The 27297-nt window shown below is 45.1% G+C and overlaps 1 protein-coding gene across 4 annotated transcripts in view; it reads right to left on the bottom strand.

The window, feature by feature from the left end:
* DOCK9 (dedicator of cytokinesis 9) overlaps positions 1-27297 on the bottom strand; it is a 325663-nt gene that overhangs the window by 212537 nt on the left and 85829 nt on the right. The window contains exon 1 of one of the 4 annotated variants that reach the window (XM_062193996.1): positions 2929-3000. The exons of the other annotated variants lie outside the window; for them this stretch is intronic. Coding sequence (XP_062049980.1) covers positions 2929-2973 — 45 coding nt within the window. The 5' untranslated portion in view covers positions 2974-3000. Of the gene's footprint in view, positions 1-2928; positions 3001-27297 lie in introns of those variants that run through there. 4 annotated transcript variants of the gene reach the window in all.

Raw genomic sequence — 27297 nt, 5'->3', positions numbered from 1 at the left:
ATGGGTACCATTTTGAGTTCCGGCTGCTCCACTCCCCATCCAGCTCTCTGCTTATGTGCCTGGGAAAGCAGCAGAGGAAGGCCCAAGTGCTTGGCCCCTGTCACCCACATGAGAGACCTGCATGGAGCTCCAGACTCCTAAGTTTGGCCTGGCCCCCCGGGCCTTTGCACACATTTTGGGGGTAAACCAGGATGGGATAGAAGATTTATCTCTCTCTTTCTCTCGCTCTGTTTGTAACTCTGCCTTTCAAGTAAATCCTTAAAAAAGAAAAACAAAAAAAACCTTTAAGATAGGATCAGTATTATTCACTTTTTCCTATGGCCTCAGGGTCCAACATGGCTTACTAGGTACAAGCCACCAGGTTGAGCACTCTGCTTATACCTATTCCTCCAATGATCATGAGATAGGTCTCATTCCACAGAGGAGGAAACTGAGGCACAGAAGTTAAAGTCTTAGTCCAAGATCACAGGGCTGTTACACAGCAAAATCACTAAACAAACCATTAAGAGGTAATTTTTCCTTTCCTCAACCATCAAAATCACATCAATACCTATTTCAATTCTATTTGAGAGGCAGAGTTCTCGTTTACTGGTTCACCGCTCAAATGCCTGCAATAGCCATGAGTGGGCTGAGCTATAAACAGTCTGGGTCTCCTACATGGATGGCAGGGACCCAACTAGTTAAGTCATCACCACTGCTTCCCGGGGTCTGCATTAGCAGGAAACTGGAATCAGGAGCAGGGGCAGAACTCGAACCCAGGCAGGCACTCCAAGGGGGGAGGTGGGCATCTTAACAAATCTTAACTGCCAGGCCAAACACCCACCCTATATCTATTTTTAAAGTTACAGATGATCAGAATCTTTAGATACCACCTACAACATGAAAGACTTAGAAGCTCAAGCCAAATATACATTCCTCTTTCTCAAAAGATAAGAAATACTTCTGGAGCACTCTTCCTTGAAACCTTTTTCTTTTATTTGCTTGTTGGCACCTGGGTGAACCTCCTAATGGATAACGTAGGGGGCCCTGTGAGGAAAGGGGACAAGCAGAAGGAAGGGCTAGGACCTCGCTCTCCTGTGAACTCCCTGGAGGGAGGAAAGGGCAAAGGGTACACCCTCAGACGGCACTCCCAGGGCACAGCACTTCTCCCTCCAGTCACTGAGCTGCCACCTCGGGCCTGGATCTACCCCTCACCCCCCACACCAGGCTGGCAAGGCCCTGAACCCTCCACATCTCTCCTGCCCTCCACACCCCTTCCTGGCCCAAAACCTTAGCACAAAGAATACTGTGTTGCCTCTGGTCACCTCACCTTCATGCCTCCAGAAATGCAGTCCATATGGAATGTCCCCCACCTCCTTCTGAGCTTGACCCGCCAGACGACTGCGCAGACAAGCGCTCGCCTCTCAAGGTTCGGCTTGAAGCCTGTTTTCACAATGCCCACGAGAATACTCAGTCCTGAAGAATGTCTTCCTTCTCCACACTCCAGATCAAATGAGGCAATGTGAGACAAGACCCTGCCTTGCTGCCTTGTAGGAGCTGCCAAACTAGTTGTGCATCAAGTCATTTTGGGAATTTTAAAACAACAACAACAACAATAATGTAACACAGATTCCAAAGACCTCACCCAGAACTTCTGAACTGGAATCTTGAGCTAAGGCCCCAGGACCTATATTTTTCACAGCTCCCAGATAATATCTGTGCTGCAGGCTTTTAGCCATCTATGTTTTGGAATCACTGATCTTAATTAATAACTTATGATACAGAAAGAACACCTACAATGTTAAACACAGAAACAATACAAGGAAACATGGATGAGTTCCCAGAAATATCCCTGCACAGGTATGACTCTGATGATAGTATCTGGCTGAAAGAAAAGGGGGTGGAGTCAGGTGGAGTCTGAAGCCAGAAGTTCAATCCCCTCCCCAGGATGGAACACACACAGCCTTAATCCTAAATGCCATGGCAGACTGTGACTCAGTAATGACTGATCATTTTCTACTTCGCTGACAATTTTTGAAAAAAGAAAACTTTGTGGAGGGTTCTTCCACTACAAACACCAGTCCCCCACCTCCCCTGCTCCTCTCTAGCCCCTAAAATAAACAGCATTTCTATTTCAACTCCATAAGGAAGGCCCTCCCGAGCAGGACAAGTTTTACACATCTCTTGGTCTTTTTAATGGTGTGATCGAATGCTCAGCAGCCCGCTTTCCTACAGAGGACCCAGAGTCCAGCCACGCCTAGCATTTCCTCGCCCACAGTTCCATCAGGAACACCTTATTTGCTTGCAGACTGTGACAAGATCTCATTAAACTTCAAATCTGTGACAATTATAGGATGAATGCTAGCTAACAGCAGTGAAGTAATCTGTTTGTAGAAGAGCAAAGCCCATTTCTAAGATTTCCTTTCTCCTTGCCATAAACAGAATAAAGGCCAAAGTCACATCCTCCATATGCATCCTCTGTAACTCACCGCAAGGAGACCTGTGACGGAAAGAAAAAAAAAATGCCCCCATCTGATACACTGGCTCGAGGTACTATCATCATCCTTCTAAACAGAATTTGCTGCTCAGGCTACACACTGTAGTGACATAACTTTTATGAGCCTGCCTAGTCCCTGACATAAGATTTGACAAAAAGACAGTGAAATAAAAATATTTTTTTTTAGTTTTTGGGGCAGAATGCTTAAATTTGGACCATGTTAACACTTTCCCCAATGTCTCATTTTTAAATAACCGCGCACATACCACAGCAGACGCTCATTAATTTATGAGGGGTGAAACACAGGACTTCTAGATTCACTGCAATCAAGTACAATCGACCCAAAGTGTTGGCAGATGCACTGCCTGGGGCTGGCACGTCTCCCCTTATCTCAGGGACATACATCCACAAGATGAGGACAGCAGATCACCCAACTATCAGGCTGCTCTCACCTGCAACCCTGCAATTCGGCGATACACGGCAACTCCACAGCTCATGAAGGTCACTTTATCCCTCCTTGGAGACGACGCTTTTGTCAGACTGTGCGACTCAGCACTGATCACCAAACAGACACCTTAGGAACTTTTTCAGGGAAGTAACTGAAAGAATCACATTTATTCACAAACCCATTCATGAATGAGTTAGTCCATGCATTAAATTCCTTTGCCTGCTTAGTCACTCATCAAGCATTTCTTGACCCTGGAGCGCGGTGTGAGGAATGAGACACAAGGAACACATAAACTGGTAGGAGAGTGAGATATCTAAAAGTGGTATACAAGGGACTCAAACAAGTACTTTCAATACCAAATGTGGCAGGGACTGGCAAGACCTGTGCTGTCCAGTATGGGAGTCACTAGACATGTGGGCTCCATGACTGCTGGCTAGTCAAACCAAATTGTGCTGAACACACTGGGCGTCAAAGGCTGTACAGCAGAAACCATCTAAAATACTTTAATGGATTTTCTTACTGATTACATGTTTAATAACATTTTGAATATACTGGTTTAAAGACAATATTATTATTAAAATCAATTCCATCATCTTTAATGTTTTTTAATGCAGAACTTAAAAAGGTAAAATGACACATAAAATACATTTATATAAATTTATGAACAATTATTTATACATAAAAGTACATACATAAAAACAGTACATTTTTTGGCCTAGATGGTCCCCTAATCTTATCTTTTCTCTCTACTCAGATAGAAAGGCCATGTTTCTGGGGCCAGCATAGTGGTGCAACAGGTTAAGCCACTGCCTGCAATGTTGGCATCCCATATAGGCACTGGTGTAAGCTCTGGCTGCTCCACTTCCAATCCAGCTCCCTGCTAATGCAGCTGCAAAAGCAACAGAAGATGGCCCAAGTGCTTGGGTCCCTGTCCCCACATGGGAGATCCAGAAGCAGCTCTGGGCTCCTGGCTTCAGCCTGGCCCAGCCTGGCCATTGTAGCCATTTGGGGAGTGAATGGAAGATGTATCCTATCCTCTCTGTAACTCTGCCTTTCAAATAAACAAAAAATAAATTTAAAAAAAAGAGAAAAAGACTACATTTCCAATCTCCTTGGCAGCTGAAACTACGGAATAAGATCTAGCCGAAAGGAATGTGGACAACAACAAGGTAGCAACACCTAGGTGCAGTCACAGAACAAGCTGCTCAGTCAACCTTGCTCCCTCTCTCTGCCTGTGGGTTGACTGAATACAAGGAATCCAGGAAGCCTCCAAGGAGGTCCTGGCAACAGATGTAAGGGAAGGAGATTCCTGAGTCATCACATGGAAGACCACCCAATGTACACCCACCAGATGGTTTCAAAAGTGAGAAAAAAAAATTTATATTTACAGTGTGAACTACTGCAACTTGGTTACAGCAGCTGGCCTATGCCTTGCCTAATTAATACAATATGAAAAAAAAAATACAACAGGAAGGAAGATCTACTTTCTGCTCAAGAGTCGTCAAGATAAGCTTCAGAGATGTGGTGCCATTTGCATGATGTCTAAAAGTGTTGACGCTGCATTTGTCAGGATCATCCAGAGGGTGAGTCTTCTACTAAACCTCTCCAGGAGATCCAACTAAAGCAGGCAGGCATGCGATAAACACTAGTGGCATCCAAGTCTCCCTCACCACCTCCCAAAAGCTGCCTTCAGCCTGCCCTCCTCCAACCCCTCCAGTTCCAAAGATCTGACTCAACAGGTCTGGAATCCAGCTGAGAATCTGCAACTCCACCAGGTTCCCAGGTGCACCTGCTGCTCCAGGAAACATACAGAGCAAAGCCTTAAAGGGTAAGCAAGACCCTGTCAAGCAGTGAAGACAGGAAAAAACATTCAAGGGAAAAGAAACTACATAAACTACATAAAGAGGTCGAGAGGGTTGGAAGAGCTTCGCGTGTCTGAGGTGAACAGCAAGACTTTCATTGAGGCGGCCGCACAGAAGGAAATGCAGTAGAGGGAGAAAAGGCCAGAGGCAGAACGAACAGCATTAGATTCTGCAGTAGGACTCTGGACTCTGCCTTGTCCATGAGAACTTTAAAGCAGAGCCTTCCTTCTCATGCTTATGTAGTAATAAAAATAATAATTCTCAAGTGAACATGAACATCTGTTAATCTTCACTTACAAAATTCCTGGGAAAGTGGCAGGTGCACACCATGGTAACTTGATCATTATGGACCCATTATGAGACTCCAAAATCATAATTGTGCAATCAACCAACCACTCATTTATTATTATCTCATGCTGTGGCCTGAGAAACCATTTAACTGATGCATAACTGCTGTGTGTGTGTTCTAAGTAAAGTTAACACTTGCCTTCAATTTACAAAGACGCTTGTGGGAGATTCAATGAGGAAATTATTTTAAAAACTGTGCTGAGGAAAAGATACGTAATTTAGATGCCCACAGTGTCTACTGTATTCACCAGGTGCTAGTCAACCTGATGAGAGAGGAATGGCTAATTATCTTGGAGAGATACAAGCAGCACCGACAAACTGCGGTGAAGAAAGGCAGGCAGAAGGGCTGGTGATGGGCTGAGAAGTCAGAGACAAGAGGGACAGCACCAAGAGGAGCACTCTGCAGCTGTTCAGCTCTGAGCGCCCTCCTCCCTGCTCTGCAGGATAAGCCAAAACAACAAAGTCCCAACTCACCAAACTGGATGAAAAACCAAATATTAATGCTCCTGAGTATCTGCAAGATTCATCAATGGAACAGATGAGCCTCTCAGATCAATGTAAACAATGTTCTCGAAATCATAGCCTAATTTACAGCATACCAAGTTTCCATCCCCGTCCCAAATATTTGGACTAATAGGCAACAGGAACAAAAATGCTCAGTTTTAACTCTCTTCCCCAGGGCTCATCGGTTGCGGCACTGAGAGCAGGCCTACGCCAGCACTCAGCAGGACGAGTAACAGCTAAGCATATTCTCTGTTCATACAGAAATCTGAAGTCCCTTTGTGACCAATTAGGGAAGAAAAAGTGATTAAATAGTTTATTAAGAAGTTCATTAAATGTTTTTCTCACTATAGAATTTTACAACTAATATATAGAATTTGCTTACACTGAAAATTCAATGGAATAAAGGAGTTTTATCTCAAAGGAAAAAAAAAACTATGATATTACATTCAATAGTATACCTTAATATCAAGTTACAATGCAAGATAATTTTTGATACCTACTTTCAAAGAAGTCTCACGTGTATTATCCATTTAATTTTATCAGGTGTTATGTCATAGGTTTTCAACATTTAGTAATACTAAAATACAAAACTCAAACAAAACAACACAGTATTAACCATTATCTCTGTTTTATAAAGAAATGCTATCAAAACATAGACACACAAACTAGGAATGCCAATCTTTAAAGTTTTTTTTTTTAATTTTCAAATAGGAGTAAATTGTAAAGCATAACATTTTTCTTATTTTTCTAATTTCTGCACTGAAAAAAAAAAGACTGGTCACAGTCAAAGGGCCAGCATGTGGCTACCTTGCAGGGAGGCGATCACTCACTCACAGGAATAAATCAAAGGAAGACTCCTAGCAAAGGTGGTTTGAGTAGACTCTTAAAGAGAGAATTGCACTGGTGCTTAAAAAACAAAATCAACTTATCCATTTAAGAAAAGTCCAGAAGAAACAACCACTGCAGGCGCAGGGCTGTTAACCTGAGTCCCAACAGAAGCAGGAGCACACATGCTATCTCCTAGTATGGGACTCTGATCCAGTCTGATCCAGACGGGCACCTGTTCGGCCTCCCTTGGGCTTGTTCTGAGCACACGGGCTTTGTACCATCCGCTATGTCTGAAGCATCAGACAGCCTAATCTATCCGCTCCCAGCTCAGGGTGACTGATTGTAGCCTCCTCCAGGTCACATCTGGACACACATGTGGTTGGAACAACTTGTGTAAAAAGTTGTTTGCTACTGAGATCTGATGGGTAGAGGCCAGGGGGCCCATTAAACATCCCACAATGCAGAGGACAACCCCTCACAACAAAGAGCTACCCAGTCCCAATGTCAACAATGCTAAGGATCAGAAAGAATTAGTTTACAAATGTTAAATCTTATGCAACAAAAGAATGTGGGACCAGAGAGCTCCGTGTGTTCATCCTGTAATTACATTTTTATATAACCACGCTATTTATTTACAATCACATGTATGCGTATACACTATATATGCATATACAGTTATGTGTGGCTTAAGGAAAGAGATACATTCTGGGTAACACATCAATAGGTGATCCCATCATTGTGTGAACATCATAGAGAGTAATTACCCTGACAGTTACAACATCACTAGGCAACAGAATCTCATGAGACCACCATGGAACATGAGGTGTTTTTAACTGAAATATCATTATGGTATATGACCCTACACATATACACATGTATGTATTTACAATTATGCCCCTCATCAAGATCAATTAATTTAGTCTGCATACCTTCTTTTAAATTATGCTGCAAATATAATGTATCCTTTATCTGTGAATAAAGCAGCAATCCTCTCTCCTTTAACAGAAGATGCTTAACTAGCCAGAGGTCAAATGAACCTTCTTTGAGGCAGATACTTCAAAGGCAGCCAGAAGGAAAAGTGGGTACTGGATTTCACAATAGCCCTGTAGATGGGAGTTAACAGGTGAAGGGATAGCATACTGCAAAGGCCCAGAGGCAAAACAGAGATTTCTCTCCCTGAGAAGCAGAAAGCTGGCCCAGGAGGCTTTGATGAACCTGGTGATGTAGGCAGAATGCCCCGTTGGACATGATAGGCATATAAAGGAGTGCACGTTTTAACCTGAGCTCAATGGGAAGCCATTAAAGGGCTATAGGCACACAATGACAGAAAGCCACACAGCACTGGGATGAGATGCAGAAATAGCAGAAGATAACATATAGGCAGGTGGAGTATAAAACAATAAAAGTCATGACATCACCTTAAAAGAGGATGCTGGCCAAGGATGGAGCCTTGGTAACACAGATGTTTCCGCTAATTACCAGGAGCCTTCCCTCCCATTCACCGCATGTCCATGATGGAAACCAGAACCCAGCAAGGACAGTGGCCACACATTTTTCCAGACCCTAAGTACTAATCACAATTCATCAGGAGCTAACTTATACCTTCTAAATCCATCCGGAGCTAAGATCAAGACTAATATTACATAGCTATTTAATTCTTCATATTCCAACTGGTCCCTTGTATCATCCATAGATTCCAACAATCAATTTCAAAATCAAAGAATTTCTGACCTGGAAGGGATAATCTAATCCTTTATCTTACTCGATGTTATTGTTTATATTTTATTGTATGATGACTTCGAATTAAGTTGACCTGCCAATGGTAAATAAATAACATATCTTTACACAAAAGTGAGGGTCTCCTGAAGGCCAGAGAAACGCCAGTGTGCTAAGCCCAGTCTTGACTATTTCTCAACTGGCTCACCAAGAAGACAGAGACATGTGCTCCCCTCCCGTAACCTGCGAACATGAAAATGGGCCTTGCTGAGAGTGCGGGCAAACACGCACAGGACACTTATTCTAAAACACATCAGGGCCGGCACTGTGGCACAGCAGGTTAATCCTCCGCCTGCAGCGCCAGCAGCCCATATGGGCGCTAGTTCTGGTACCAGCTCTCCCACTTCCAGTCCAGCTCTCTGCTGTGGCCTGGGAAAGAGGTGGAAGATGGCCCAAGTGCTTGGGCCCTGCACCTACACGGGAGATGGAGAAGAAGCACCTGGCTCCTGGCTTCGGATTGGCGCAGCTCCAGTCATTGTAGCCATCTGGGGAGTGAACCAGTGGAGGGAAGACCTTTCTCTCTGTCTCTCTCTCTCACTGTCTGTAACGCTACCTCTCAAATAAATAAATAAAATCATAAAATAAATAAAATAAAATAAAACACATCACTGGGGCTGGCATGGTGGCATAGCAGGTAAAGTTACCACCTGTGACACCAGCATCCCATATGGGTGCCAGTTTGTGTCCCTGCTGCTCCACTTCTAATCCAGCTCCCTGTTAATGGTCTAGGAAAAGCAGAGGAAGATGGCGCAAGTGTTCGAGCCCCTGCCACCCACATGGGAGACCTGAATGAAGCTCCTGGCTCCTAGCTTCAGCCTGGTCCAGCCCTGGTCATTGTGGCCATCTGGGAAGTGAACCAGCAGATGGAAGCCCTCTCTGTGTCTCTCCCTCTCTCTGTAACTTTGGCTTTCAAATAAATAAATAAACTTTAAAACCAAGTAAGTAAAACACAGCACTTCACAGGGGCACCTTTCTGTGCTGCCCAAGAGGCCACACATCTCAGGGTCTCAGGGGAAAACAGCAAACTGGCTTAACTGAGGCCCTCTCTCGATTTCTTCACACTTGCCACTCATTATCCAGGCAGAGCTCCCCACCCCCACAGTTAAAAACAAAAATATGAAGACTTGGGCTAACAAGGAAGTCGCCCACTTGGCTCAGATTTATTTATTTATTTTATTTTATTTTTGCCAGGCAGAGTTAGACAGTGAGAGACAGAGAGAAAAGTCCTCCCTCTATTGGTTCACTGCCCCTAATGGCAGCCATGGCTGGCGTTGCACAGATCCGAAGCCAGGAGCCGAGTACTTCCTCCCAGTCTCCCATGCGGGTGCAGGGACCCAAGCACCTGGGCCATGCTCTGCTGCCCTCCCGGGCCACAGCAGAGAGCTGGACTGAAAGAGGAGCAACCTGGACAGAACCAGCGCCCCAGCCCCAACCGGGACTAGGACCCGGGGTGCCGGCGCAGCAGGCGGAGGATCAGCCAAGATTGGCTCAGGTTTCTAAGAAGGCCCTTTGTTTGACCTTTTCATTCCTGTTGAGCCCTTTACTTCAGTAAAAATCCTGTAAAGAAGATTTGCCTACAGATCTCTATAAGGAAGACCTCTCTCAAAGGCTAGGTGACAGGTCTCCGGGCTGACCGCTAGATTCCAGTTTGCCACAGCTGAGATAAAAGCTCTTCAGTAATGAGCGGAGATGAAGTTTGTCTTTAAAACCATCCACTGGTCCGACATCATTTTTATTCTCTCAGCACTTCCCTCTCTCACTTCACACAGGACAAACTGTTTCCCAGAGATTTGCCAGCCCCATTTTTCTTTTTTTAAAGATTTTTTTTTTTTTTTTTTTTTTTTTTGGACAGGCAGAGTGGATAGTGAGAGGGAGAGACAGAGAGAAAGGTCTTCCTTTTTACCATTAGTTCACCCTCCAATGGCCGCTGCGGCCGGCGCATCTCACTGATCTGAAGCCAGGAGCCAGGTGCTTCTCCTGGTCTCCCAAGGGGTGCAGGGCCCAAGCACTTGGGCCATCCTCCACTGCCTTCCCAGGCCATAGCAGAGAGCTGGCCTGGAAGAGGGGCAACAGGGATAGCATCCAGCGCCCCAACCGGGACTAGAACCTGGTGTGCCAGCACCGCAAGGTGAAGGATTAGCCTGTTAAGCCACGGCGCCGGCCGCCAGCCCCATTTATCATGGGGTTTCTTTCCTTGTCTCTGTTCACTCCTGATCAGCAATTCATCATCAGGATGAGAAGTTCAGGTCCTGGGGGGTCAGGAACACCCCGGGTGCTCCCTAGCCTGTGTGTCTTTGCTACATAATCGAGAACACTTCCATGAAGGGATGGTGAAAGAACAATTTAGAAGCTCTCCAACCTCACAGTTAAGGAAGTGATATGTGTGGTATTGGTCTGGCCCTATCCGTTACCAACAAAACAAATCCCTGCCCAGTGCCCAGGACCTGAGGCAGATGCCAGTCCCCAAAACATCTCCAGGTCAAAGTAACACCACAACACACAAGCTGACCTCCTCGCTTTCCCTGTGCACTTGGCAGGACCTCTGTGGGCGAGTGACCGTGGAGAACAGCAAATGTGGGACCTGGGTAGGTGAACCCTTAGGGAAAAAGGGATGTAGCCCGGCAGGAAGGCCTCCGTGGAGAAATGCCAAACAGAGTGCGGCAAGGTCTAGGCACCCACACACCTCCACGTGCTGGTCTCCTGATATTAAACAAAACATAAGCCCCCCGAAGGGAGAAGCCTCCATAGCTCAAAATGTGCTCAGCCTCCAGGTATCAACTAAGACTAACCATTTGTCAGACAGACAAACGTAAAATGCCTGTCACCAACTGTGTGACAAGCAGCTGAAGGCCCTATCTCACCTCGAGTGCACGTACAGCTCTCGTGCCCGGGGTTTCCATCTGAATCATGCAGGCAGAGTCCCAAGTCCAGCAGCTAACACCCCCCCTCTTTTTTTTTTTTTTTTTTTTAGTTTCTGACTCGAGAGACTTGATAAAAATCCCTAAAAGAGGAGACTAAAGTAACAGGATGCACAGGCTTAGGCTGCACGTCCTCCATCAATCTCCCTAACTCTCCTCTCAACCAAGCTCCTCCAATCTATTTCCACCTCCACAGCAAGAACACCACTTTGAAAAGGGAGGTCACACAGCTGTACATCATGCAGCTGCTTCAACTCTAGATGTAGAAACTCTTCTAGATTATTCATCTTACAATCTGTGACTTCCAAGATGGTAGAGGAGAGAAGTGATAGCACAGACTGCCTTCACAGGATGATCCAAAGCCACTGGATTTAACCACCAATCCGAGCAACCGCATTCATCCTCCTGTTGATGCTTTACCTTGGGCTACAATCAAAATTAGTTTGCAATCACAGATACACAGTGCTTGGGCGCTGGGGGAAGGCAGCCATAGTGTCCCAGAGCTGGGCAAAAGGGAAGCATGCTCAGAATCGCTGTCTTGCTGTGAAAGTCACTTAAACACAGACAACAAAGGTGGACGAGAAGTCAAAGATGAAACGTGTCAAACCCCCCGCCCCTTAACATTTATTTATTTATTTGAAAGGCAGAATTACAGAGAGAGCGGGAGAGATAGAGATCTTCTATCCACTGGTTCACTCCCCAGATGGCCACAATGGGAGGACTGGGCTGGTCCGAGGCCAGGAGCTAGGAACTTCTGAATCTCCCACACGGGTGCGGGGCCCAAGCACTTGAGCCATCTCTATCGCTTCCCCAGGCACACTAGCTGGGAGCTGGATAGGAAGTAGAGCAGCCAGGACTCGAACCAGTGCCTATGGGACGCTGGTGACAGATGGCAGCCTTACCTGCCACGCCACAACACCAGCCCCCCACCTCTTACACTTTTGTGATAAAAAGACCTAACCCAGGCCGGCGCCGTGGCTTAACAGGCTAATCCTTCGCCTTGTGGCGCCGGCACACCAGGTTCTAGTCCCGGTTGGGGTGCCGGATTCTATCCCGGTTGCCCCTCTTCCAGTCCAGCTCTCTGCAGTGGCCCGGGAGTGCAGTGAAGGATGGCCCAAGTCCTTGGGCTCTGCACCCTTTGGGAGACCAGGAGAAGCACCTGGCTCCTGGCTTTGGATCAGCGAAATGTGCCGGCCGCAGCGGCCATTGGAGGGTGAACCAATGGTAAAAAGGAAGACCTTTCTCTCTGTCTCTCTCTCTCACTATCCACTCTGCCTGTCAAAAAAAAAAAAAAAAAAGACCTAACCCAAACTGAGAGTCACTGGCGTTGGAAAGCACATATATTGTATATTTGAGAAATGAAAATCTAGCATGGCAATTCCCTGAGTTCCTTCAACATTTTTCCAACTAATTCCTGTTGGTCACACGCTCGCAGGGCAGGTATGTGCCTGGGCCGTGGGTCACGGGAGTGGGATGTGCACTACAGCGCTCAAACACACACACGTAGGTGAACAAGTGGAGGAACCACAAATAATTCTTTCTTAATGAGGAAAGCAAAATAGTTTTTAAGTCAGATTTTTAAATTTGTTCTCTGACAGAAGGAATTCTTGAATGATTCACTCTTTTGCTTGTTTCAAGACCATCTGGCCTTCTCCTGAAGTCTCTAATTGCCTGCTTGGAGCCAAGTCCTACATGTCTGGGGCTTCAGGACAGACAATACAAGACAGTCCTAAAACTTACTCTCAGTGTTGCCTTCTTTCTTCATAATGTTTCTTTTTTAACAGAAAGAGGGAGGTTAGAGACTACACAAATGAATAAGGTTTTAAGTTTCTGCTTAGCATTGAGACTATTACTGCATGCTTTGCCTTTGGACCATGTCCAGTATTCTTCAGATAGACATGCATCTGCACAAACTAGCAGCGTTTCCACTTGTTGTACAGCACTGGTCACAAGGGAGTATGATTTGGCAGCAGCCTACATCCTCTGTGCCCCAGCAGCCCTGTCTGAGAGGTAGCTGAGTCCTGAAAAGCGAAAAACGGAAACTGAGCATCTGCCTCTTGCGTCATCGTTCCCAGGCATCACCAGTGCCGTCTCATCTGTGCTCTGGCAAAGAAGAACCGGTGAAATCCCACTCGAGTCAATGGGAAACAGACACCAACAATAAGACCGTGAGGGTCCACACTGGGGGGCAGCTAAAACATCCAAGGTTCCGCCTGCCTTCAACATCCCGTCCTACGAGCCCCAGCTTCAGCTCTGTGACAGGAGGGTGGTCTGCTCTGACTTAGGTTCTGAGAGAGAACATAGGAAGAGAGGGTTCTTGCCAACCGACTTCAGGGATACATACGCAGCCCTCTGGGTTTTCTCCAGCCGTCACGGCCTTTTGAAGATGCAGCACTCGGTTCTAAACACATGAGCCAGAACACCAGCAGGTCACAGATCTGAACAAGAAAGGCACACCTCAGTGCCTTCTCTTCACAAGGTCCCAGGAGTTTGGGTCCAGCAAGATGATCTGCAGATATTTTCATTCCATAAGAACAGCAGCCAACTTTTCCACAGCAGGTGCTAGATTCTCAGACTCCTCTCCCGAGGACAAAGGTAGAAGAGCTTGGTAAAGCAGGGCCTTGCAGTGGCAAGACAAAGTAGGGAAGGCTACTCGCTAAAAACTCCGCGCCTTCCCCCAATTAAACACATGAAATTTGCTCCAGAAAACCATCACCTACTGGGGCGGGAGTGGGGGGTGTTAAAGTAAAAGCATTCTTATATCTTATAATCAAAACAAAATCTCAAACTCACAGAGATTCACAGGCATACAGACTCCATTCTATAGTTTGGAAGTAAACTGTTCCAAAATCTCCCAAAATCATCTGCAGTGCAATTCTTAGCTAAGAAACTCCCCTCTAAAATGCAAATATGCCCTGGCAGATATCAGTCTATTAGCTATTTATACATAGTGCGACTTCTGAAAACCAAGTAAGAACCTAACAACTAGCTGAGATCATTCACACATAGAAACTGTTAAGATCTGACAGTGAAAAAGGAGAACAAGCAAGCAGTGTTTGGCACAGTGGTTGAGACACTTGTTGAGATGCTCACATCCCATATCAGAGTGCCTGGGTTCAAGTCCCAGCCCTGCTTCCCATTCTAGCTTCCTGATAACACACACCACAGAAGACCGCAGCAGATGGCTCAGGTACTTTGGTTCCTGCCAGTCACATGGTAGACCCCAGATGCAGTTCTGGGTTCTTGACTTAGCCAGGCCCAAACCTGACTGCTGTTGTCATTTTCATTTCTTTTTCAAGATTTGTTTATTTGAAAGGCAGAGCAACAGGGCTGGGCAGTAGATTGATTTTCCATCCACAATGATTTATCCTCTAAGTCACAACAGCCAGGTCGCGGCCAGGCCAAACTCAGGAGGCCAGGAACTCCATCTCAGTCTCCCATGTGGGTGGCAGGGGCCCAGGCAGCTGGACCATCTTTCGCTGCCTTCCTAGGCACATTAGCAGAAAGTTGGAATGGAGAGCAACTGAGACTCAAACCAGCTGTTTGATATGGGATGCCGGTGCCCGTAGCCGTAGCACCACAACACCGGCCCCTGCTGTGAGCATTTTGAGAGTGAGTTATTGGATGGAAAAATTCCTTTTCTGTCTCTGTCTCTCTGCCTTTCAAATAAACATTTTGAAGAAGAGGAGTGAGTACAAAGTTCAGAACACTGACAGGTTGGGTGAGTGGCTATGCAGATATAAGGCGTCATTGGGAGGGGCTCCAAAGGCCAAGCCTGAGCAGAGAGAGAGAACAGAGAAACGGCCTCTGTGCATTGACCCAAATGAAACCATATCCTTGGCGGTGACATCAATTATCTCTGAAAGAAAGGCTCCCCAGCCTGACTTATCAAAGACCAGACTAAACAATGATGCTAGCGTTCTCTTCTGCACGACTATCTTACTGCTACAGAACTCCTTTGAAAAGAACTATTTGGATAATTAACCAAATGTTCTGCCTTGCATTTACTCACTAATATGCAAACCACTTTTCATCTCTATTAAGCAGCCACTTAAATTAGGATTCAAAGGTTTTGTTCTAAGTGAGAGGTAAAGCAGTTCCCAAGCCTCTTTAGTAGCAGGAAAGGCTGGAAGTGCTATGCTGGCTGTATGTGTATATATCCACCGACAATCTACATGGAGAGAGTGTATTTGCATTCTCTGCCCAATGTGGATAGGACAACAGAGTGGAGTCCTGACTGCCTGCAAGGCCTTGGTGGCTTTTTCTTTTGGTTTCTCGTGTGTGAGGAAGACGAAGCTGTGTACTTTCTCCACAGAAAATAAGCATGCCATGGGGGCCACAAGCCTTCCCAGACGTCACACAGAAACTACCCTCGGATTAACGTGAATTAAGTCTCAGTCTACACAAGAATCTACACAAGACGATGACCAACCCATGGCTGACAGAGAAGAACGTGGGGGCCCACACGGAGGAGTTCCGGGCATGAAGGGAGTCCAGGGAGTGCCAGGAACCTGCTGTGAGGCAGGAGCGGCTGAAGATGAGCTAACCAGGCTTCGGCTTGAGGACTCCCTGGCAGGGGCTCCCACCAAGGTCCTGTACCTAACTCCGGATTTGTCATTTTCCATTCATCTTCTTAAAGAGGAACCTCAACCTGTAAAAATGCCAGGGCCCCACACTCACTGGCTCCCCCTGAACAGAAAGCTCCTCGGGTTCTCAAACTTGGCAAAACCAAGATGAGTTCCCAAGTTCTCTCGGCCTTTGCTAAACCGACACTTGAATGGGCCCGGTCTTCTACGCCTGCATCTGATTAATGGCATTCCCCCCCCCCCCCCCCAAGTCAGGAGACCAGGTGCTGCCATTCCTGGCTCCCTCTTCCCTCTCCAGCACACAACAGCCAAGGAAATTCTAGCTCCAACCGAAAAGCTGTCCTGTTTGACCCTTTGTCCCCCCAGCTGTAGGGAAGCTCGAGCTTCCACTCTGGTCCCATCTCCCTTTCTGTTCCTGACCTGACGCTGACAGCACAGGACCAACCTTCCTACCCTCCCAGGGACCCAGCACGTCTCCAGACTGGAACAGAAACTGCTCAGTCCCCGTGGGCAGCTCGTTCTGAACCAGCTGGCTCAACCGGCACCAAACTCTGAACTTCTCAGCCTTCCCTGGACACACAGAGCGGGCTACTCCGCTACAGCTGTAATCTCCCCCCAGCTACATCCTAACCTCTAATCTCCCAGGCATTTGTGTTCATCCTTCAAAACCCAGCTCAAATGTCACCTCCTCACTCCTGCCCAGCTGCCTCACACACCCTCAGATCTCGGAATTCAGCAATTGTTTTTTTCTAATGTTCACTTTGTTTCGCCAGCCCTGCTGAGTTCCCTCCATCTCTGGTGTTTTTCTCACTCTTCCACTGGTGTGGGGTCCATTCATTCCTGAGCACTTCTGCACGCACCACGTCAGCTTAGCCTTACGTGAGCTATACGGACAGGCAGGACCGGAACTAAAGGCACTGGTGTGATTCTTCTGGTCAACTCACTCATCAGCTATGTAACTTGAAGTGATATTATCTCTACCTTGTTCCTTGGTTTCCTTGTCGACAAAATGAAAGGAACCACAGTAACTCCCAGGACTGTCAGAAGGATTAAACGCGTAGACATAAAGAACGTAGGACAGTGTGTAGCTAATTAGCACTCAATATGTGTTAGCTATTCCGAGGGAGGAAGAGGGTGAGGAAGACTTAAATCAAGGATCAATTATTTCCCCAGTCTCCCATATAAGCACCTTCTGAAAGGCAGAGGGGCTACCTCTGTGTACATATACAATTTGTTAAATGTTTCCATGAATAATAAAGAGAACAGTGTTGGAAAACTCAAGGTTTGTTTAAACAAACAGCTCAGGCTAAGTTCTTCAGCTCTGGATATGAAGTTGTCTGCTATACCATCAACATGTACAGCAAGCTGTCTTCCTCCTCCCTGACTACCAACTCCAGACACCACTCCCAGCTGCTTTTCATATGCCCAGGGTCCTGGACATTGATTTCTGAAGTCTCAGCCGGAGGCCTCCACCATTCTCAAGCCTTCCTAATCAGACATCTACCAATGCTGGGATCCACAATTCCATCTGAAGTTCCAATGAGCACATACTGCTGACTTACAGATGCCTCCATTTCAATGCACCATAGCTCAAACACAGGATATCTGGACCTGAAGTCCTCCCCTCCATGCCAAATACCCCGACCAATTCTTTCATGTTCCCCAGCCCTGGAGGTGCCCAACACAGAAACATGGACACTCTTGACTCCTTCTTCCACCATTTAACTGCAAAATCTCCCACTGAAGTAACTCTTAAAGCCAGTCACCTCTCCCCATATCTACAAGCACTTTAACTAAGGCCGTCACCACCTGTCATCCTGTAGTAGCACCCTCCTCACTAAGGTTTGTTCTCAGTTTCCCCTTTCTCTAATCCAACATCCCCTCTTCTGTCTGGTGATATTTTAAAACATGAACCTGACAATATTTTTTTTTTAAGATTTATTTATTTGAGAGGCAGAACTACAGACAAAGAGAGGGAGAGACAGAAAGAGAGAAATCTTCCAACTGATGGTTCATTCCCCAAATGGCTGCAATGGCTGGGAGCTGGGCCTATCCAAACCCAGGAGCCAGGATTCTCTCCTAGGTCTCCCACGTGGGTGTAGGGACCCAAGAACTTCGGACACCTTCCATTGCCTTTCCAGAGAGCTGGATCAGAGGAGCAGCCAGGACATGAAACGGCTCCCTTGTGAGACGCCAGTGCCACAGGCGGAGGCTTAACCTGCTGTGCCAGGGTGCCAGCCCCATTATCTATTCTTTTTTAAAGACCACAGTTAATGGCTCCCCTGGGATACTAGAATAAAGGTCCAACAAGACCCACCCAGTAAAGTACTCCCTTAATCCAATATTCCAGCACTGAGCTGACAATACAAATTAGACACACAGAATCCCACATACTTTCAAACACACATACTCGTATTCATCAATCTCGCTGGTCACCCTCTTCCCCCACCAGTGACCCCCAGTCCTATAAGCTCCCATAGCACCGTGCAACTACGACAAGCACCAAATCTCAGCTCTCCCCTCCTGGAACTTTAATCCCTCTGTGGACATGTCTCCCTCTGAACCCTTCCTGGGTTAAACCGTTCTATGAGGAGTCCCTCATGGGTTCTCACCACAGCTGTGCTTACCCTCATTACAGCTTGTATTCCATCCTATGGACCTTCAGACATCCCCTGGGTATCTGAGAAATGACAGGGGACAGGGAACAAGGAAAGCTTCGCGTTTCTCTCCTGACTGCCCAACAATAGTAAGACTAACCTCTAAGACTGGTTTTTTGATATGATCTATTTCAAAAGCTTAGGAATCACTCCAGACACACCAAACATGCATAATGGTAAAACTATTTAGTATACAAGACTGCCGCCAAGCCCACATCTGAGAACCCTATAAACAAACTCTCAGCCACAGAGACTCTGCAAAGGTGGGAGATATTCAAAGAGAGAAAACCTGCGGATCACAAGTGAGTCCTATCTTCCCTCTGCTTAGGTTCACAGGCACATCTTCTTGAGTTTTCTAGAATATGTGTTTTTCCTTGGCTGGAAAACAAATGTTGATTGAAATGCATCCTAGGATGAGGTCTTCGATTATTTATAGATATTTGAAAACAGTAAAGTACCCCCTTAATCCAGTATTCCAGCACTGAGCTGACAACAAAAACTAGACACACACACACAGAGTCCCACGTACTTTCAAACACACATATTCATATTCAAAACTTCACATCAACATGTAAAACCTAGGAGAGGAGGATAACTAAAGAATCTGTGTAATATATGAGAGGAAATCTAGAATTGACTCTTCATCTATAAAGACACAGAGGTCTTTCCTGGAGCCCTGAATGCCCTTTGTTTGGAAACTCTGACACCACCCTGCCTGCATGCTGCTGAGATTCCTTTTGTTAGCCAAGACCGGATGCAAGGAAAGCACACATTCAGATCAAGGCTACCTGAGGATGCAGCTGCAACACTGGAATTGTTCTTTCATCAAAATGCCCCAGAGAGTCCATAGAAAGACAAGCCTGATCTGCTTTATGAACAGGCTACTTCCTGAGGAACCAAACTGACAAATACACTTAACTCGGGCCAGTTCTGTGGCATAGCAGGTAAAATCGTCGCCTGCAGTGCCCACATCCCAGATGGGTGCCGGTTCTAGTCCTGGCTGCTCCTCTTCTGATCCAGCTCTCTGCTGTGGCCTGGGAAAGCAGTAGAAGATGACCCAAGCCCTTAGGACCCTGCACCCACATGGGAAGACTTGGAGGAAGCTCTTGGCTCCTGGCTTCAGATCAGCGCAGCTCCACTCTTTGCGGCCAACTAAAGAGTGAACCAGTGGATGGAAGATATCTCTCTCTCTCTCTCTCTCTCTCTCTCTCTGCTTCCCCTTCTCTCTATGTTTGTAACTCCGACTTTCAAATAAATAAATAAATAAATCTTAAAATATATATACCTATATATATTTAACTCTACACTCAAGCCTTAGCCTTAGCTCCTGAATCTTAAACAATATATACTTTTTTTAAAAAGATTTATTTATTTAGAAGGCAGAGTTAGGGAGGCATAAGCAGAGAGAGAGGTCTTCCATCTGCTGGTTCACTCCCCAGATGGCCTTAACAGCCAGAGCTGCACGGATTGTAAGCCAGGAGCCAGGAGCTAGGAGCTTCTTCTGGATCTCCCACACAGGTGAAGGGGCCCAAGGTCTAGGGCCATCTTCCACTGCTTTCTCTAGCAGAGAGCTAGATCAGACGTAGAGCAGCCGGGACTCAAACTGGCACTCATATGGGATGCCTACAATGCAGGTGGCAGCTTTACCCACTTTGCCACAGCACCGGCTCCAAACAATATATACTTTGTAAGACTACTTAACTCAACAACTAAGATAGCATAGCCGTTTATTCTATCTTTAAAATGTAGTCTTTACAGCTCTTTCTCTAAATTTCTTGTTTCTATTTTTCCTGAACTTCAATTTAAACGGACAGATGGATAAGAACTCTGCTTCTACAGTGCACACAGAGTGGTGCTACAGCAAAGCTTATACACGAACATAAAATACAATGAAATCAGTACCACAAACCAATGGGTAAGGAATGGGTTGTTCAACAAAAGGGAATAGGAAAAATGAATAGAATCTCAATCAAACAAAATACTCAGGCCGGCGTCTCAGCTCAATAGGCTAATCCTCTTCCTGCGGTGCCGGCACACTGGGTTCTAGTCCCGGTCGAGGTGCCAGATTCTGTCCCGGTTGCCCCTCTTCCAGGCCAGCTCTCTGCTGTGGCCAGGGAGTGCAGTGGAGGATGGCCCAAGTGCTTGGGCCCTGCACCCCATGGGAGACCAGGAGAAGCACCTGGCTCCTGCCTTCAGATCAGCGCGGTGCACCGGCCGCAGCAGCCATTGGAGGGTGAACCAATGGCAAAAGGAAGACCTTTCTCTCTCTCTCACTGTCCACTCTGCCTGTCAAAAAAAAAAAAAAAATATATATATATATATATATATATATATATCTCCAAGTAAATTCTAAATCTACCAAAGCAAGGGTCAGTAAACTTTCTGTAAAGAGCCAGCTAGGAAATACTTTAAGTCAGCCAGGAAATATAGGTCTCTGTTGTAATGACTCAATACTGCCTCTGTTAAGGGAGGCAGAGATAATACATACATAAATATATGTGGCTAAAAGCCAAAAACAAAGTGGCAAGCCAGATTTGCCACAAAGCCTGTAGTTTACTGACCACTGGATGAAAATGAAAAACAGCAAATAAATAAATTCCAAAAGAAAATATTGGTGAACATCTGATCATAGACAGGCAAGAATTTCTAAGCATAAAAATAATGGAAGTAGTCTCAAAGAAAGATAATCATGTGTATCATATTAAATACTTGTACTTCTGTTAAACAGGTACCATGAAGAAGTTAAGCACAATTAAAAAGGCAAATGGCAAAAATGAATACTGAATATGTCAAAAGATTTAGAGTTTGAAAGCTTTATCTTCCGTCTCTCAAACTGGCAAAAATGATGTTATCAATGACCATACATAATACAAGCACTAACAGTCACAGCTGCTGGGAATGTAATAATAAAACAATAAAGAGCCTGAAACAGTCTTTTTTAAAAATTCATTCTCCAGATCTCTGTGAGTGAGACCCCAGTGAAAAGAAGTGGCCATCAAAGAAGGATGTACTTTTCTGTAAAGGGAGGAGAGAACTTCCACTTTGCTTATGGCCTTGTCCAAATACTGACAGAATTTGTGAACTCAAAAGGCTTCCATAGCCTAGGCAGCTCATGTCAAGAACCTTGGGTGGTCACTGACATCATTCCAAAGAGTGTTAATTGTTAAATTAACAACAGAAGTCACTGTGCACCAACTCCCCATGCAGGACTTCTGTCCTCAATGAGTTGTATTATGAGAGTCAATTATAAAACTAGTTCTCAAACAGTTGTGTGTGTGTGTGTGCGCACGCGCAAATTGTTGAAATCTTTACTTAGTATAGAGTTGGTCTTCTGTGTACAAAGTTAATTGAAAATGAATCTTAATGGAGAATGGGACAGGCAAGGGGAGAGGGAGGAGGAGGAGGGTGGGAGTATGGGTGGGAGGGCAGGAATGGTGGGAAGAATAACGATATTCCTAAAGTTGTACTTATGAAATTTGTATTCCTGGGGCCAGCACTGTGGTGTAGTGGTTAAAGCCGCCACCTACAGTGCCGGCATCCCATATGGGCGCAGGTTCGTGTCCCGGCTGCTCTACTTCCGATCCAGCTCTCTGCTATGCCCTGGGAAAGCAGTAGAAAATGGCCCCAAGTCCTGGGGGCCCTGCACCAGCGTGGGAGACCTGGAAGAAGCTCCTGGCTCCTGGCTCTGGATCAGCACAGCTCTGGCCGTTGCGGCCAGCTGGGGAGTGAACCAGCGGATGGAAGATCTCTCTCTCTCTCTCTCTGCCTCTCCTTCTCTCTCTCTTTCAAATAAATAAAGAAAAAAAAATTGTATTCCTTAAAAAATAAATTAAAAATAAATAAAATAAAATGCATGGGGGAAAAAATTCATTCTTCAGAGTTGGCACTTTGGCATAGCAGGTAAAGCCACTGCCTGTAGTACCAGCATCCCACATGGGTGCCGGTTAGAGTCTCAGCTGTTGCACTCTCAATCTAGCTCTTTGTTATGGCCTGGGAAAGCAGAAGATGGCCCAAATCCTCAGGCCCCTGCACCCATGCGGGAGACCTGGAAGAAGCTCCTGGCTCCTGGTTTCAGATCTGCCCAACTCCAGCCATTGCAGCCATTTGGGGAGTGGACCAGCAGATGGAAGACCTCTCTTTCTCTCTCTGCCTCTCTGTAACTCTGTCTTTCAAATAAATGAATCTTTTTAAAAAATTCATTTTTGGCTTAAAATGTTAACTTTTATAAATCTAACTACAAAAATAATTATAGATCCACACAAGGATTTTTGGGTAATGATGTCCTCCATAATATTAACTTATAACAACCTAAATGTCTAACAAGAGAGATGTATTTAAATAAATTTATACATGTACTTTTGTACATATTAAATAAAATTTAATACATGTATTATATGTATTTAAGATGTGGAAAACTGTCTATATATTAAAATCATGCTCTAGCAAACCATGAGGGGCATAAGAAAATATTCATATTAAAATGGTAAGTAAAAAGGCATCAAAAGCTATTTATGGAATATTATCCCAGTTTCAATACTTGTAAAAGCAAAGAAAAATATTAAAAAAAACACACACTACACATTAAACAGTAGTGATTTTTAGATTGTAATTATGGGTGATTTTTATTTTCATCTTTATTCTTCTCTGTAGCTTCTGAATTTTCCAAGATAATTACACCTTCTAAAAAAGACATACAAAGATGACAAATTTTATTTTTAAAAAGAAAAAAAAAACTTGCTGGTTCTCACTGAGGCCATGAGAGCCATGTAAATCAGCAACTTTGGCGATCGTAAAGGAACTTGAACAAAGCAGAAACAGCATCACTCATCTGCTGCTACGCAAGTGCTTCTTGTGCTCTTTCCACGAAAAGCTACACCAACGTTCAAAAAGTGAAGACCTCCGGAAACACATTCCAACCCCACAATGGAACATTTCAGAATTCTCCCGGGATATTTAAGAATGCCAGAGATCATATTTCCAGAAACTGAAGCAAAGTAAATGTTAAGTTGAAGTCCAGCATAACTACGTTATTTGCTCAATATACAGCAGTCTAAGTCACTGTATCCTGTTCAGCAACCAACCCGCCAAACAGCTTAATAAAGAGCAACGATAAAAGCAAAACTACTTGAAGACAAAGGGAGAACACAAGCTTTCTTGTCTTAAATTTTTAAAACTTTCAAAATTATCTTTCAAGGGGAGGGTCAATATGGCTACATCAGAGTACTTCAAAAACTTCACAGAAAATGGAATTAACAATGCACATTTTCCATGAACTTTTTAAAGACCCTGGTACACACCAAAATCCTTTAAAAATAAATATACTTGGTCCTCCTATTCTAGGTCTAGAAATCTGCTAAGAATATGACAAGTTTTTAAAGTATATATGTAAATATGTTTATAATAGTATTTATATTTAGAAAAAAGGGGGGCTGGTGTTGCGGAGAAGTGGGTAAAGCCACCGGCTGCGATGCTAGCATCCCATATGGATGCCAGTTCATGTCCCAGCTGCTCCCTGCTAATGGCCTGGGAAAAGCATGAGACAGCCCAAGTGTTTGAGCCCCTGCCACCCATGTGGGAAACCTGGATGAAGCTGTTGGCTTCAGCCTGGCTCAGGGCTGACCATTTTGGCCATCTGGGGAATGAACCAGCAGATCAAAGATCTCACTCGTGCCATCTCTCTCCCTTCTCTCTGTAATTCTGACTTTCAAAACAACTACATAAATCTTTTGTTTAAAAAAAAAAAAACAAATACTGGGTATAAATAACATGAAGTGTCATCTTCACCAAATGAAATGACACCATTAAGAAGGAAACATACATGTACAGTTAGGACACATAAAGATGTCCGTGATATATTATGGAGACTCTTTAAAGCAAGACAGAAGACTACATAACATAATAACATTCTTGATATATTTGTGTGATAGCTTGGGGTGCCACAACAAAATAGACTATGTAGCTTAGAAAAACAGATATCTGGGGGTGGGCATTTGTCACAGTGGTCAAAGTGCCACTTGGGACGCCCACATCTCATACTGGAGTGCTGGATTCGAGGCCCACTCTGCTTTCAATTCCAGCTTCTTGCTCATGTGGACCGTGAGAGGCAGTAGGTTATGGCTCAAACAGCTGAGTTCCTGCCAACCACATGGAAAACCTGGATTGAGTTCTGGGCTCCCAAGCATTTGGGGAGTGGACCAGCAAATAGTCTATCTATCCATCTCTATCTATCTATCCCTCTCTCCTCCTCAAATAAAAAAATAACTTAAAAAAAAGAAACAAATTCATTTTCTCACAGCATAGTCAGGTTCCAATGAGGACCCTCTTGGCTTCTCTCGTTCTCCTCACATGGTTGTGGAGAGCAGAGCACGGAAGGAGCAGAATCTCTCTAACAGACTAGGATTTATGACCTTGTTTAATCTTAATCACCTCCTATAGACCCTTTCTCCAAATACAGTCACACTGGGGATTGGAGCGTCAACATTCGAGCTGGAGGGTAGCAAGACCACAATTCAGTCCACAGCAAGCTGTAGCATATTTTTTTATGAACAGTGCTATACATGGATGAAATCCTGGATGACTTGGCCTCAAATTGTTTAGATCAGTGGTCATCTCTATGCAGTGAATGTGAACATGCTTAGTTTCTATAAGAAGTGTTTATTGTTTGCTTATAATGTAATAAATATAAAATAGATAAATCCCATGGATGAATATGATGGGAGACCTTAAGCTCTGAGGAAACGTCCCAGCCTCTCCTGCTCCAGCTCACGTTGGCTGCACACATACAAAGCAGCTACAACAGAGCAGGGTGTTCTCAGTCAGTCATGACGCAGGCAGCGGATCTAGGAATCACTGCAGACTGTTCCTTGAAAACATCAGCCCAATTTGCTGCTGTGATCAAAACAGACAACAAAATCCACTGGGCATCATTAGGAAGGAGATTAGCAATAAAATGGAAAACATAACATACGCAAAGCCACAGTCCTGTGACAGAGCTGAAACCAAGGAGAGCTGCCTGGCGCCAGAAGGCAGCCAAGAAATCTACCTTCAACATCTCAAGACAGACAAAACAAATGGACAACAGCAAGAAAAAAGCAAGAGAGAACACCTGAAATAAGAAGAGGCAGCCTTTGTTTTCCTCCACCTCCTCAAGCAGGCAGGTACCACAATGTCTGACACTTACTGATCATAGCACTATCACTGATCATAGCTCTCACCCAGCCCTCCCTGCCTCCGCCATCTCGACACACAGGCAGGCATCCACATGCAAGCAGGACTGGGGGTTCTTAGGAGCGGAAGGGCATGCATACTGCCTGCAACTCTGTCCCCCCCCCCACTTTTTTTTTGTTTTACAGAGGGGCCGACACTGTGGCGCAGTAGGTTAATCCTCTGCCTGAGGCGCTGGCATCTCATTTGGGTGCCGGTTCTAGTCTCGGCTGCTCCTCCTCCGATCCAGCTCTCTGCTGTGGCCTGGGAAGGCAGTGGGGGATGACCCAAGTCCTTGGGCCCCTGCACCCATGTGGGAGACTAGGAGGAAGCTCCTGGCTCCTGGCTTCAGATTGGCGCAGCTGCAACCGTTGCGGCCATTTGGGGGGTGAACCAACGGACAGAAGACCTTTCTCTCTGTCTCTCCCTCTCACTGTCTATAACTCTACCTCTCAAATAAACAAATAAAATCTTTTAAAAAAAATGTGAACAATAAAAAAATAAATAAATAGTTAGAGGGAGAGAGAGAGACAGAGAGAGAGAGAGAGAGAGAGAGAGATCTTCCATCTGCTGGTTCATTCCCCAAGTGGCTACAATGGCCAGGGCTGGGTCAGGCTGAAGCCAGAAGCCAGAAGCTTCATCCAGGTCTCCCACATGGGTACAGGTGCCCAAATGCTTGGCCCACTTCTGCAGGGAGCTGGATCAGAAGTGGAGTAGCCGGGACATGAACCGGAGCCCATTCAGGATGCCAACATCACAGGTGGAGCTTACCCCACTACACCACGATACCAGATCTCAACTTTGTTTTCTTTATACAGTGCACATATTCAGTTGGTACAGAAGTATGTGCTAAATTAAAGGATTTTCACAGCTGAAAGGTTTTTTTTAAGTTAGGAAGGATTATTTAGCCAGGGGAGACTAAAATAGGATAAAATTCTATGTAACAATAAAGGCTAAGCCCCTGCTAAAGACATGTAGCAAATTTTGTAGTAAGAGAACCATGAAAACCTTCTAAGTTTTAAGAGAGTAAGACCAAAAAAATTAAATATTAATTGACAATGGGTAAAATTACAGCTTGCCACATCACAAAATAAAGATGAGTAAGTTTGTTTTCTCCCCTTGCAACGTAAAGCAATATGCGCTCATCATCACTCTTTAATAGTAAGCAGCTGACAAAGTCCTAGCCACTGTCAAAGTCAACACTGAGCAACTTCTTCCACCTGAGTTACCATCAGCACACAGGACATGTTACAGAATAGTCCAATAGTCTTCACTTCTCTCACAGTCCCATTAAGGGAGAAGATAGCTCTGACTAAATAGGTCAAGTCATGGTCAGTAACACTAGGTTCATCACAAACCTCCCCAAACAAGGAAAAATAGAATTTAAAACGGTTTTGTTTCAGCTCAAGCTCTCCACCTCATAGAAGGTCCCAGGCTGAGCAGTACTTGGATATCCTATTTGTCAGCATCCCCAACATTTCCATATACTCATTACCTAGCACAGATAAGCACTTAAGAGTGTTTCTTGAATGAGCTGAACCAATACAATTATTTAGGAAAGAGAAAATTCTTTAGGAAAAACTTAAACTTAGGAATAAAATCTATTCCAACCCAGTCTTGCCCTAAACTGCAGAAGAATTATGTTCTAGCCAAAATTTAAGCATCGTATCCTTGAAATTCTACAAAGTGGA

The sequence above is a fragment of the Lepus europaeus genome, chromosome 6 (genome assembly GCF_033115175.1).
Source record: "Lepus europaeus isolate LE1 chromosome 6, mLepTim1.pri, whole genome shotgun sequence".
Lineage (NCBI taxonomy): Eukaryota > Metazoa > Chordata > Mammalia > Lagomorpha > Leporidae > Lepus > Lepus europaeus.
The sequence above is the reverse complement of the archived record's forward strand: the minus strand, read 5'-3'. Positions and strand labels throughout refer to the sequence as shown.